At 36.8% G+C, this 14680-nt stretch overlaps 1 protein-coding gene across 1 annotated transcript; it reads left to right on the top strand.

Moving 5' to 3' along the window:
• Nucleotides 1-10643: 10643 nt before the first annotated feature.
• On the top strand, nt 10644-13229 carry LOC107780860 (receptor-like protein 35). Its single transcript, XM_016601463.2, has one exon. The coding sequence runs from the start codon at nt 10935-10937 to the stop codon at nt 12915-12917; it is 1983 nt and encodes a 660-aa protein (XP_016456949.2). The 5' UTR covers nt 10644-10934; the 3' UTR covers nt 12918-13229.
• Nucleotides 13230-14680: the final 1451 nt, after the last annotated feature.

Raw genomic sequence — 14680 nt, 5'->3', positions numbered from 1 at the left:
GGACAATTACCACGAAACCAATAAACCATCCTAAGCCTGTGCTCATTCACCAACTGTACAAGTCCGTTCACTCCTCATGGATATCAATTAAAGGTGCGACAATACATTCCAATCCAAAGTCATGTTGCATTCCTCTTCATATCAAGCAAACTCATTTCTGCCGCACCCATCTTTCCCCAGTATAACAGCCAACATTCCAAATTAAGTCTGTAGACCTAGTCACTGTCCACCATGAATCCCAAATCACTCCAAACTTTTCTTAAGGCGTATAGTCATTCTACCACAGAACCCATATGCTACTCTACCACTCTCCCACTTTGGTCAAACTCACTCCTTTAAGAAATTACTCGACTCCTGTTTCTCACGCTTGGCCTTCTAGAAGTTTAACCACCGCGAGACACCTCCCACATGTCCTTCCTCATCCTTCGCTGCCCAGTTGTTGCCTTAAATCAATATTTATCTCTGTATCACTTGAACTAATAGATCGCCACCAACTTTAAACATCCCGAAGATCATCTTCCTTGAGACATCAATATTAGGATCACTGATTCGATTCTGAACTACAGCACACTGCGACCCCTAACAGCCGCTTCCCCGGCACCACTCACAATACTCTACCCCAAAGGCGAATTAAAGAGGACCATAACACCAGCGAACTTAACACATTCCATCAAGGACGACGTCACCACATCACAGATGATAAATTCCATCACGCTCGAAAATACCAAGTCTCGTTACCCCATTGACCTAAACCTGAGCATTCGTAGTCCGATTGTCTTTTCTCCGCCAAAAATAAAATACGGAATCTCTGAATCATGCACCGAGTAAAACCTCTTTTCAAGTCATTCACTGCCTCGACGCATATACAAGCATCCTACCATTACACAACACTGTGCGATAGCAACGTACGAATTGTCATAACAATCAATGCCCAATCTCAAAACCATAAGTAATACTGATACTGAGCTGAAACAACAGAGCGGCCTTCCGCAAGGCGACGACAATAGCTCAATCAAATACGCAGGGAGAAATGCCCTGTACCACATCTGTAGTACCATTAAACTTCCTTGATTCCCAATTTATAACAAGCGCTTCACATCGCATAAGATTGAATAAGAAGTAAAAGAAGGCATAAGCCTCAAAGGAATTAATTCGCATGATGAGGAATTATGAAGGGAAGTGATCCTAACAGTCATGTAGCCTCTCGAAGATAAGTGCAGACGTCTCTGTATTGATCCAAAAGACTCTACTAGACTTGCTCATGACTCGTGAGACCTACGTGAACCTAGTGCTCTGATACCATATTGTCACGACCCAAAATCCATTAAAGGTCGTGATGGCGCCTAACACCGCTGTCAGGCCAGCCAACCTTGACTAATTAATGTAATTAATCTTTTTATTATTTTTGAATCGAAATTTTCTTCAATTAAATAGTAAGAGATAAAATTTACAGAATAAATGGAAATATTTTCACAACTACAATACTGAACAGCCCATAAGTACCCCCAAAACCCGGTGTCACAAGTGCATGAGCATCAACTAGGAAGAAAAATAAAATACAGCATCTGTCCGAAATACAAATTAGACAGGAGTATGTAAATAACAGTGATGGAGACTTTGTACGCTGTGGATTCGTAACATGGAAGTGCAGCTCACCGTAAGTCCCCGCAACAGATGCGCCAAAAGATCACTAAACATATGTGTACCTGCACAAGAATGTGCAGCAAGCGTAGCATGAGTACGTAAACAACGTGTACCCAGTAAGTATCAAGCCTAATCTCGAAGAAGTAGTGACGAGAGGTTGACTTTGACACTCACTATGGGTCAATAATATTTGAAATATAAATATTTCAATAAACATGATTTATAAGAACAACAATAAATTCCTTGACAAGGAGAAATAATTAATTCCTTAAATTCCAATAAAAATTCCAATTTATCAAATAGCTTTACAAGTTGCAATTATTGTTCAAGTATCGTGTAGTTATTATTATTAATATTAAGCACAATTTCTGCCGAGGACGTACGGCCCGATCCAGAGTGTCGTGTACACTGTCGAGGGACGTGCAACACGATCCATAGATGCATCTATACTGCCGAGGCGTTCGGCCCGCTCAACAAGAAAGGAGGTCATTTTCTTATGAACCTCCGGAATGAGAAGTTATTATAATATTAACACCTAGGATGTTCAATCTCTATTAACAATTCAATAAACGATGCAATTATCACAAGTAATTCATGATTTAAGTCCTAAACTACTCGGAAATAACCTCACAGATGCGGATTTCCCCTTTAGCCGGCTTGTCCGCTTCTACGATTAGCGGCTCGCTTCTGCGAGACCGCTTCTGCGGTGCATGCGCCGCACCTGCATTGGATCCCGCTTCTGCGGTCCTTGGATCTCTTCTGCGGTCGCGCATCTGCACCCCTCTCGTCCACACCTACGACTTCTGGGCTGCCAACACTTGGCCGCTTATGCGAGCTCGCACCTGCGGCTAGCCCTCCATAGGTGTGGTTACACCAGAAGCCTGGTGCAACAACTGCTCTTCAAAAATTCTAACTTGATCCATTTACCATCCGGAATCCACCCGAGGCCCTTAGAACCTCAACCAAATATACCAACACGTCCCAAAATACTTTACGAACTTAGTCGAGGCCTCAAATCACGCCAATCAACATTGAAATTATGAATCACCCTCCAATTCAAACCTAATAAACTTTGAAATTCCAAACTTCTACGATCGATGTCGAAACCTATCAAATCACGTCCAATTGACCTCACATATTGCACACAAATCATAATTGACATTACGGACCTATTCCAACTTCCGGAATTGAAATCCGGCCCTATATCAAAAAGTTCACTCCCGATCAAACTTCTCAAAAATCATCCAAAATTCCAACTTTTTGCCAATTGATGCCGAAATGACCTATGGACCTCCAAATAACTTTACGGACATGCTCCTAAGATCAGAATCACCATACAGAGCTATTCCCAGGCTCGAAATCCCAAACGGACATTGATAACATTGAAATGCACTTCAGCACAAATCTATGAAATTCTTACAAAATGCCAACTTCCATAATAGGCGCTGAAACGCTCCCGGATCATCCAAAATCCGCTCCGGACATACGCCCAAGTCCAAAATCATCATACAAACCTGTTAAAACCTTCAAATCTCGATTCCGATGTCGTTTACTCAAAACTCATAGTTTAGTCAATTCATCCAACTTAAGGCTTCCGAAATTAGAATTGTTTTTTCTCCAAATCAACTCCGAACTTTCTGAATTTCAATTCCGACCACACGTACAAGTCATAATACCTGAAGTGAAGCTATGCATGGTCTTAAACTGCTAAATGACATGCTAGAACTCAAAATGATCGGTCGGGTCGTTACACCGGGGGCCTCGGGTGAGTTTCGAATGCTTAACGAATCGAAATGTGGACTTGATAAACTGATAAAAATGCTGGTTTTCTATCACTAGTTTCCTTCTATGCGATCGCGTGAGAAGGTCTACGATCGCATAGGCTTGTTTGGGCAGAAGTGAAATTTGTTCTATGCGATCGCGTGAAGGCACCCACGATCGCGTAGGCTTGTTGAGGCAGTGTTTATTTTTGTTCTTCGCGATCGCGTGAGGTCAACTGCGATCGCACAGGTTGGGCCTGAATGTGCTACGCAAACACATGGGAAATTCTGCGTTCGTATAGGGGAACTTGAGAGGAAGCTGGGTCACGCATTTGCTCTATGCGATCGCGTGAAGAGGGCTGCGATCGCGTAGAGCTGGGATCCTATTCATCGCGATCGCGTGAAGGACACCGCGATCGCGTAAGGTCTTTTCTGGGTTGTGGAAAATTGTGCTTCATGATAACGTATGGTTGTCCGCGACCGCGTAGAGCAAATGACTGGGCAGAGAGTTTAAGTTCTAAAAATGGGCCCATTTTCCATTTTTTCGATTTGGAGCTCGGATTGAGGTGATGTTTAGGAGATTTTCATAGGAAACAATGGGGTAAGTGTTCTTAACTCAATATTGGTTAAATTACCCGGACCTATGGTTGTTTTTAACATTTAATGGGTGAAATAAGTTGGAAAATTTAGAAAACCCTCTTGGTTTAAATTGAAGATTTGAGGGTCGTGTTGAGGTCGGATTTTGGTAAAATTGGTATGGGTAGACTCGTGGTTGAATGGGCTTTTGGATTTTATATATTTTGTCGGGTTCCGAGATGTGGGGCCCACGAGTGATGTTTGAGCTAAATTTCGGATTTTGTTAGAAAATTAGTATTTTCTTATGGAATTAATTCCAACAAATTTTATTGACTGAATGAAATTATTTGTGGCTAGATTCGAGGTATTTGGAGGCCAATTCACGAGGCAAAGGCATAGCGGAATAGAGAATTACACGGTTTGAGGTAAGTAACAGTTCTAAATTTGGTCCGGAGGGTATGAAAACCCGGATTATATGTTATATGGTCAGTTTGGGGGGTGATGCACATGCTAGGTGACGGGCGTGTAGGCGTGCACCGTAGGAATTGTGACTTGGTCAAATTCCATGGAACTGTGTAGTTGAATAATCTGTGGTTATCTGTACATTCTCCATGTAGTAGAGAAATTGAAATACAAATCATGTTTAGATTATGTGTTGGCATTGTAGGGACCTACAGAGGTCGTGCACATATTGAATTATCTGCTAATTTATTGTTTTGTACTCAGTCACAGTTTACTTGTTTATTCTATCTCAGTCTCTATTGTTTATTATTGATGCATCACATTATTGTTGTTTGGGCTGATTTGCATGATCACTGAAAGCTCGAGACACTGGAGAGATTTATGACTGAGTAAGATTGAGAGCCTGATTGTGAGATATTATACCATAGCACGTGAGTTGTCCGTACGGATATAGATATTATACTATAGCACGTGAGTTTTCGGTGCAGCACGTGAGTTGTCCGTGCAGATCTAGATATTATACTATAGCACGTGAACTGTCCGTGAGGATTATAACGCTTGGTGTAGGAGCCCCTCCGGAGTCTGTACACACCCCCAGTGAGCGCAGGTATCTACTGAGTGCGAGTGATAAGTGATGAGTGAATGAAATGGTTGAGTGACTGTGGTCCTGAGAGGATGCATATGATTTCATTATGGTTGCACTTCACCTATCATATATCATTGTTTGGAAATTTCTGAGAGATATTATCTTATGTTTCAGTTGAACTTGACATGAAATTACTGTTTGGGGCTTAAATGTTGAACTTGAAAGCATGCTTACATTATTATGTTTAAAATTACTATATTTGGACTGAACTATAAAGCTCGTCACTACTTCCAGTTCCTTATTTATTATTGTTACTTGTTGAGTTGGTTGTACTCATACTACACCCTGCACCTCGTGTGCAGATCCAGGTACCTCCGGACACGGCGGTTGCTAGTTTTTTGGGGTTTTATCTGTTGGAGATTATCAAGGTAGCTGCTTGGCGTCTGCAGACCTTGACTTTCTTTCCTTTCAGCTTTTTAGTACTGTTCTATATTTTCAGCCAGTATTTTTCACAGTCAGACTTTATTATCATTTAGATGCTCATGTACTCAGTGACACCGGGTTTTGGAAGTGTTTATAATTATACTTGTGAGATCTCTTCCGCTGAAATTAAGTATTATGTTTTTAAATTTAAAAGATATGGTATTTTATTGAGATTGTCGGCTTGCCTAGTATTGAGATAGACGTCATCACGACAGGTGAGATTTTGGGTCGTGACAGTAACACAACTTCCCCATTTTAACATTAATATTTTGAGTACATCCCCTATGAGTTCGTCGGAAAAGTGATTTTATATGTTGTGACCAAGAGGCTTAGATATCTTAGGGTTGCGGTTCAGGGTTCTCCACTGATCATCCCAAGTTAGTGTTGGTGCTCTCTAAGCATCTCTGATACCTTAAAATTGAATACCCAACTTAGAGAAGAAGTCTTTGGATTTACAATCAATAGCAAATCCCAACGTTGATACATCTTATCCTCTCTTTGGAGACACTTAAGGTATTTATTTTTATCTTTTTGCCTTAATAGATTTGTTGGTATTATATGTCTCTAAGAGTCTGACATTTTATATTTTTGCTACTAGGCTGTGAAATTTTTATTATATGATATTAAATCAGCTAAATAGTTGAACCTGATATTCAATGGCCGTCATATTGAAGGTTGTATCAACAAAATAGTAGAAAGAATTCCAGATATAAAAACTTTGAGGATCGAAAAAAAATGTAAGGGGTGTTTCAGGCCTTGATGATAAAGCTTTTACATAATAGTAAATCTTTAAATAGTTTTAGTTTTCTTATTCTATTAGTTACACTGAGGTGTTGAGTTTTTGTACCAGAGGTCTGGATGTGGCATTTACCCAAAAAAATAATTCATGAAAGTTGATTCTGTTTAATGCTCTAATATTCCAAGCAAGTTGAAACATTCTAGCTAGATCTTGGGTATTTAAGAAATTCGACATCTATATTTCAACTAGATATTGTAGCTAAGAACTAAATGAGTTATTATGGAATCAATCAACTTCTTACTTAGTCAAATTTTTGTTTTATATTTGTGTTATCTCAATATTTCTATTATGTCTATATTATTGTGTCCTGAAATTTTTTGGATTAGAGTTGAATGATGCTTTAGAGAAGTATTTTTTGAAAAGAAAATCTGCACGAATGAGTCTAAACAGTTAAATTAATTCTCTAAAAGTGCATTGTACCGAATTATAAATTAAAGTATTTCGAGTGGTTGACTATTCCTTAAAAATATAAGATTACCACATGGAACAAATTTAAGGACACGGATCTTTGGCAACCTATGATACAAATAATGAAGGTATGCTCTATATTAAATCTCAAGTTAGCAAAATAACGATCTTTATTCCAGAGTCAGTGGTGGATCAAGGTAGATATTCTCAAGGTAGAAGGATATTTACGCTCGAAATACTTTAACCTAGAAGGATATTTACGCTCAAGGTAGATATTCTCTATATCTTTCGGGTTGAATTTCTGGCGGATTTTCTCTTTGATTTTTCATTATTCATGGCTGATATTTTTTTCTCTGCATCTTAGGTTAACAAATAGAATTAAGGTTAGCTATAATTATTATTTAATTTGCCAAAAAAATTATTATTATGTAACAAAGTCTTTATTATATTTTATACATTTTATTATGTGTTGTAGAGTTTACATGTTTAGTCTATAAAAATTGTCTTAATTAGCCTATGTCACCTTAATGTATAACAATTCAAAATTTTGAAGAGTCTAAACATACAAAGTTTACTAGCCGTTTAACTTTGTGTAAACTTTTCTTTCACTTTGGAAAGAATCCCACTTTACAACTTTTTTCCAAGAATGCATAGTCATATCTTTTTCAAGAATCCACAAACCATCATTACTATCTTTCCAAGAATTGATAAAACTTCATACTTTCATTACAAAAATCGATAACTTTCCATACTTTATATTAAGTTTGTTGGGGAATCGGGAAGATATTTATTACAGAGCACGAAGAATCAAAGATGTCAAACCATTTAAGTATGTTTCTCGAGTGTGTTTTGATGATTATTCTGTCCCTCTTGATACTAGAAGAGTAGTCCTAACGTATGTCTTATCAATGTATTGGTGGTTCTTGTATCCATCAGTCATTGTCTATGATTTTTTTTTCAATGGTCCACCAAGGTCAGCACAATCCTTTATGGATTTTGTAGGAGGGTGTTCTATGCAACACAACTTACTCATTTTTAGTATTAATTTTCTTGAATACATCCCCTCTGAGTTCGTCGGAAAAGTGATTTTACATGTTGTGACCAAGAGGGTTAGATATATTAGGGTTGCGGTTCAAGGTTCTCTACTAATCATCCCAAGTTAGTGTTGGGGCTCTCTAAGCATCTCTGATACCTTAAACTTCAATACCCAACTTAGAGAAGAAGTCTTTGGATTCACGATCAATGGAAAATTCCAACGTTGATACATCTTATCCTCTCTTTGGAGACACTTAAAGTATTTATTTTTATCTTTTTGCCTTAATAGATTTGTTGGTATTATGTATCTCTAAGGGTTGATATTTTATATATTTGCTACTAGACTGTGAAATTTTTATTATATGAGGCATTAAATCAGCTAAATAGTTGAATCTGATATTCAATGGCCGTCATATTGAAGGTTGTATCAGCAAAATAGTGGAAAGAATTTCAGATATAAAAACTTTAAGGATAAAAAAATAAAAGGGGTGTTTCATGCCTTGATGATAAAACTTTTATATGATGGTAAAATTTTTACATGATGCACTTTAAGGTTTTGAGTTTTTGTACTAGAGGTTTGGATGTGACTTTTATATATAAAAATTCATGAAAGTTGATTCTCATTAATGGTCTGATATTCCTCAACTTGCTAGCTAGATCTTTGGCATTTAAGAAATTCTACATCTAGATTTCAACTAGATATTATAGCTAAGAACTGAATGAGTTATTGTGGAATCAATCCACTTCGTACTTAGTCAAATTTTTGCTTTATATTTGTGTTATATGAATATTTCTGTTATGTCTATGTTATTGTGTCGTGAAAAGTTTTAGAGTAGAGGTGAATGATGCTTTAGAGAAGTGTTTTCTGAAAAGAAAATCTGCTCGAATGAGTCTGAACAGTTAAATTAACTCTCTAAAAGCGTATTGTATCGAATTAAAAATTAAAATATTTCAAGTGGGTGACTATTCCTTAAAAAAGTAAGATTACCACGTTGATGAAATTTAAGGACACTGATTTTTGGAACCTATGTTACAAATAATGAAGGTATTCTTTATATTAAACCTCAAGTTAGGAAAATAACGATCTTTACTCCAAGTTAGTAGTGGTATCAGACTTGAGCTATGAGTGCTTAAGAGAAATAAAGATCACTACTTACACATAATCATCAAGGTATTGACATGAGCTTTATTAGCCTGCACATTATAGCTATTATACTATCCTAGTTTTCATGAGTGTTTTTTTTTAATGAGCCCTATTCTCATGGGAAGCAGCCTACTTCCACACTCACATAGGTGAAATCTGTCAAAGGTGCTTCTGTAACTCCAACACCCTGCTCATACAAGCTATATTTTTATTAAGAGTTTATAGACTCAACATTCACAAATCGTTACAGGATAAATGCACTCACACTGTAGGTAGGGATATAAAACTATATTAGTGCATCTTAAAATAAGTTGTAATGTGATTCGTTCTTCCCATTAAACCTGGTTATAGGATCTGTACTCCTTAGGTTAAGTTTCTTCATATACGACTTATGAATTTATGGGCTTCACCCCATCTCCCTCGATATGCTCCAGATCCTTTATCTTGCTAAGACTTTGATCTGTGGATCTGTAAGATTATTATAAGATTTAACATAATAAACATTAAACACTTGTTAAATATGATCTCAAAATACTGTGTTTTTGTCTGGGTTTACCGTTGTAATAATGGTTTTGTACTCTATCAGTTGTAATGGTGCTATCATAATAAATTAATATAGGAAAAATAGTTTTCCAAACAAGGTATTTAAAAAAAATCTATCAATCAATTCTCATTCTTCACTGAAGCTAAAGCAATTAGTTCTGACTCGACAGTAAAGTTAGCAATAATTAGTTTTTTATTTTATTTTCAATAAATAGTACCACCCCAAAATAAAAATATAACTAGTAGTTAAGTAGGATTCACTCTTCCAATCTGCATCATAAAAGCCTTCGAGCCGGATATTTTTATAAAATAAGTCATAGGTTTTGGCACCAAGTAGATATCTTATAACTCTCGTTGTGGCATAATATCAATGTTCATTACCTTGCTTGTAAATCCGCTAAATACTCCTACTGCATATGCAATATATATCATGTCGTATGCAATCAGTCACATATCTCAATTAATCTTCTAATTAAGCTAGCATGTTTCTTTTGATTTATCACATCAGTTTCATTTTGAACAAGAAATGAGTGAACATTTGAATCAATATGAGTTACAACAAGCTTGCAATCATTAAAATTTTATTTTTTCAGGATTTTCGATAAAAGATGTACATTAGACAATTAGTAAACAGATGAAAATTTTCCCAATTTTTTGCTTGTTACCTATCACTCAGCATATATTCTTCTTACTCTTATATATGTATGTGTGTGTATATTTTCTAAATCCCCCTTAAATAAGAGAGAACAAAATACCTTGTTAATAAAGTGGAGAAGGAACAATGCATTGCAAGGCATCAAAATATGCTCTGTGTAAAGACTTCCTAATGTATCATTGTGAATTACGTACGTATAAGTTCAAGTTGAGTAAATTCAGAGACAGTAAATTATGGGAAACTGTTTCAGATCTAACCCTTATGTGATTACATGCATTAGATATAGTATTACTGTCCTTTCAATTCAAGAAAACCATTAGTTCCAATTACTCAGCCTCACCAAAGAAGCTCAAAAACAAAAGAAAGAAAAATAAGTTTCATGCACGACATTCCTTTAGATTGACTTGCAAGACTCAAGTCAACAGAAAACTACAGAGAGTAAACCAAATCGTAATTTGTCATTGTTGGAGTCTAAGGACTAAAGAAGAGAGAAATAACAGCGGTCCTCACCCAACCCATGCCTAGAAGAAAAGACAGAAACATCAACTTTGTTTGGACTTTAATTAAAACGTTTGAAGTAGGAAAAAATGTTTGATGCTATCTTGACATTTTGAAAAATCAGCAACTCATTCATGAATTTCGTAGCTTATTCCTTGTCTTTTGCTTCATATTTCTTTGCAAGTGCCGGCCAATATTATCTGTGTCTCCCTGATTCAACAACAACAACATACCCAATGTAATCCCACATAGTGAGAAGTTAGGAGTGTCTCCCTGATTCCATTTATATAAAGGCAACTCATCATTTATTTCATTACTACACTTCATATTATTGCTTCACTATGAAAATAGCACTCCCGCTACAGTTTTCGTTTATCGCCACACTGGTGGTACTTCTGATTAGTTCTAATATTTCTGGAGGATATGGCCAATGTTTGGGGGATCAAAAAGCCTTGTTGCTTAAATTCAAGAATAGCCTTACGTTTGATTCCTCTTTGTCAACCAAACTAGTAAGGTGGGATCAAAACACTGACTGTTGCCAGTGGCCAGGTGTAAGTTGTGATCAGGAAGGTCATGTGCTTGTTCTCGAACTGGACAACGAAACAATTTCTGGTGGTGTTGAGAATTCAAGCAGTCTCTTCGATCTTATGTATCTTGAGAAGCTGAATTTAGCTTATAATGACCTAAAATCTGTTCAAATACCAACAGAAATTTATAAGCTCACAAACTTGATATACCTGAATTTATCAGATGCTGGTTTTGTTGGGCAGATTCCAATGGAATTGTCAAGATTGACAAAGTTAGTGTCCCTTGACCTTTCTTACAACAACTTGAGAATTGATATACATGGTAGTAATTCAACCTCATCTCTCTTTCCCCAGTTGGAAGTACTGAAGTTGGTTTCATGCGAGTTGCAGAATTTTCCAGACCTTAAAAACCAGTCCCATATGTCCGAATTAGACCTTTCGGACAATAATATTAAAGGGAAAATACCAAGCTGGATTTGGAGTGTTGGAAATGGAGGCTTAAAATATCTGAATCTTTCATGCAATCTCCTGGAGTCTCTAGAAAAACCTTATAATATATCTACCACTCTGAGGGTTATTGACTTGCATTCTAATAGTAAACTTACGGGACAAATACCAACTTCGATATGCAATCTACATCAGCTTCAGTTACTTGATATGTCAAATAACTCCATTAACAACAGAATACCTCCTTGTTTATTCCAAAAGATTCACCATCTCAGGGTGTTGAATCTAGGTAGAAACAAGCTAAGTGGCCTTATTCCTGATACATTTCCGCGGAATTGCAATTTGGAAATTTTATCCCTCAACAACAATATGTTAGAAGGAAAAGTTTCAAGATCCTTGAATAGATGTGCATATCTTGAGGTATTTGACATTGGAAATAATAAGATTAGAGATACATTCCCATGCATGTTGAAGAAATTATTTAATTTACATGTCCTAGTCTTGAGGTCGAACATGTTCTATGGGAATCTCAAATGTCCTATAGCTAATCAAACATGGCCAAGGCTCCAAATTATAGATCTTGCTTCAAACAATTTCAACGGATATCTGCTACCACAATACTTCTCAAACTTGGAAAAAATGATGCCGAGTAGCAAATTTCCAGAGCCAGAGTACTTGAGAGTTGAAGTCTTCAACTATGGCAAGTACTATCTAGACAGAGTAACTGTAGTTCTCAAAGGTCGGGAGATAGAGATTGTAAAACTTCTTGCAATTTTTACGTCGATTGATTTCTCTTGCAATAACTTTCAAGGGGAGATACCCGAGGTATTGGGAGATCTCAAATTGCTTTACCTTCTTAACTTATCACACAATGCTTTGACAGGAAGAATACCACAGGCCCTTGGAAAGTTAACTCAGCTTGAATCCTTAGATCTTTCAGTTAACCAGTTAAGTGGGAGGATTCCGGACGAGCTCGTAGGTCTCACATTCCTTTCTTTCTTGAACCTATCTTTTAATCAACTTTCTGGTAGGATTCCAAGAGGCAACCAATTTCAGACGTTCTCAGCAGATTCCTTTGAAGGGAACACGGGGTTGTGCGATTTTCCGTTAAAGAAAACATGCAGTGACATCAAAGTGAATGAATTATCACAACCTAGCAGCCATTCTGAACATGAAATTGATGGGAAGTATATAAGTTTTGCCTTGGGATCTTCTGTGTGTTTTGGCATTGTAACCTGGCTGCTTTTGTATAGCCAAAGATACAATGAGCTTGTTGATAGACTTCTTTTCAGAATTTTGGGTCAGCACAAAAAAAGTGGTAGGAATAAAAACAAAAGGAGGTCAAGGTAAGTTAAGGAATTTGTTGTAGAATGTAAAGTACATAGGCCAAGGAAGTTGCAGCAGTATGACTATAAGCTATGAAGTAAGATATTTTACGTACTTTCTGTGGTATGAAGGAGTTCATATATAATACTCTTCAGATTGGTTTTTCTTTGTTTTTTGTATGGGGAAGGGGATGTTCCTTACATTCCCTCTACGTGGAATTATGCCTATTTTAATGTCACTGTCTATTACAAGCTCAAGTAGTGTAAATTCAGACAAAGTAAATTATGGGAAGTTTTCCGATCTTACCTTATGTGATTGACATTTTAGGTTGACTTGCATATGCACAACCCAAGTCAACAGAAAACTACAGAGAAATTAAACCAAATTGGAATTTGTCTAGTTGGAGATTAAGAACTACAGTAGAGACAAAGAACAGCCGTCCTCACCCATGCAATGCCTAAAAGAAAAAGACAGAAACATCAACTTTGTTTGGATTTTAAAACATCTGAGGTAGGACCTCATTAGACAAAATGGTGATATACTGTCTTGACCTTTTCAAAAATCAAAATTGGAGCAAATCATTCAATTTAGTTGCTCATTCCTTGTCTTTCCGAGTGCCGGCCAAGATTATCTGTTGCCCCTGATTCCATTTGTATAAATGCAATTCATCATTCAATTTCATTACTGCACTTATAATATTGCCTCACTATGAAAATATCACTCCTGCTACAGATTTCTTTCATCGTCGTGTTGGTGGTGTTTCTGATTATTTCTAATATTTCTCCCATGTTTGGCCATTGTTTGCGCGATCAAAAGGCCTTGTTGCTTAAACTCAAGAATGGCCTTACATTCGATTCTTCTATGTCAATCAAACTGGTCAGATGGGATCAAAACACTGATTGTTGCCAGTGCCCCGGCGTAAGTTGTGATCAGAAAGGTCATGTGCTTGTTCTAGAACTGGACAATGAAACAATTTCCAAGGAGATGGTGAATAATCACTTGCAATTCCTGGACTTGGATAATAACAAACTTGCTATCTACCATTTTGTAGGCCAAAAATTTTGCGCCAACAATTTTTTTCAACCCGGCATCCTCAGTTTTGAATTTCTTTTCAAGCGCAATCCACGGTTCTTTTGACGTCTCCACATTACTCTAGACGTTATACAGATCGTCCTCCAGTCCGTTAAGAATATAATTCATGCACAAAAAATCAAAATACTTCCACGCCTCAGTCACGAGAAAGCGTTCATTTTCTGAAGTTTCGTCACGCTGAACATGAACAACTTCTTTAATGAACTTCTATAGACTTTGTTACACTTAAGTTTCAATGATGACAATAGGGCAAATCTAACTTACCCACTGTCTTATTGATTGCAGTAATTCGGGAAGATCCAAAACAAAGTGAAACGATATAATGGAAGACATGATTGCAGTAAATCATGAGATTCAAAATGGAAGGGAAACACAGCCATAAAACAAAAGGGAAACAAATCAAGTGCAATAACCACAAATCACTCCCTCGATTCCGGGTATGGAAAGCAAGCACTTAAATGAATCCAGCTCATCTCTCATGAAGGAATCGGAGGCACCTCTTGGGTCAAATCTATCTATATAGAATAACAAAGGCAAAACCATGTTAGGCTGACAAGTGGAATACCCACAATTCTAACACATGTAAAAAATTAGGACAACTCTCCAAGATAATTGGAATTTCAAATTCAAACTACAAATCAACAAAATAAAGTTAAATTTAAAAAATATAAAAAAACTTCCAATCGACCCACGAT

The sequence above is a fragment of the Nicotiana tabacum genome, chromosome 24 (genome assembly GCF_000715075.1).
Source record: "Nicotiana tabacum cultivar K326 chromosome 24, ASM71507v2, whole genome shotgun sequence".
Lineage (NCBI taxonomy): Eukaryota > Viridiplantae > Streptophyta > Magnoliopsida > Solanales > Solanaceae > Nicotiana > Nicotiana tabacum.
This window is presented reverse-complemented; position numbering and strand designations above follow the sequence as displayed.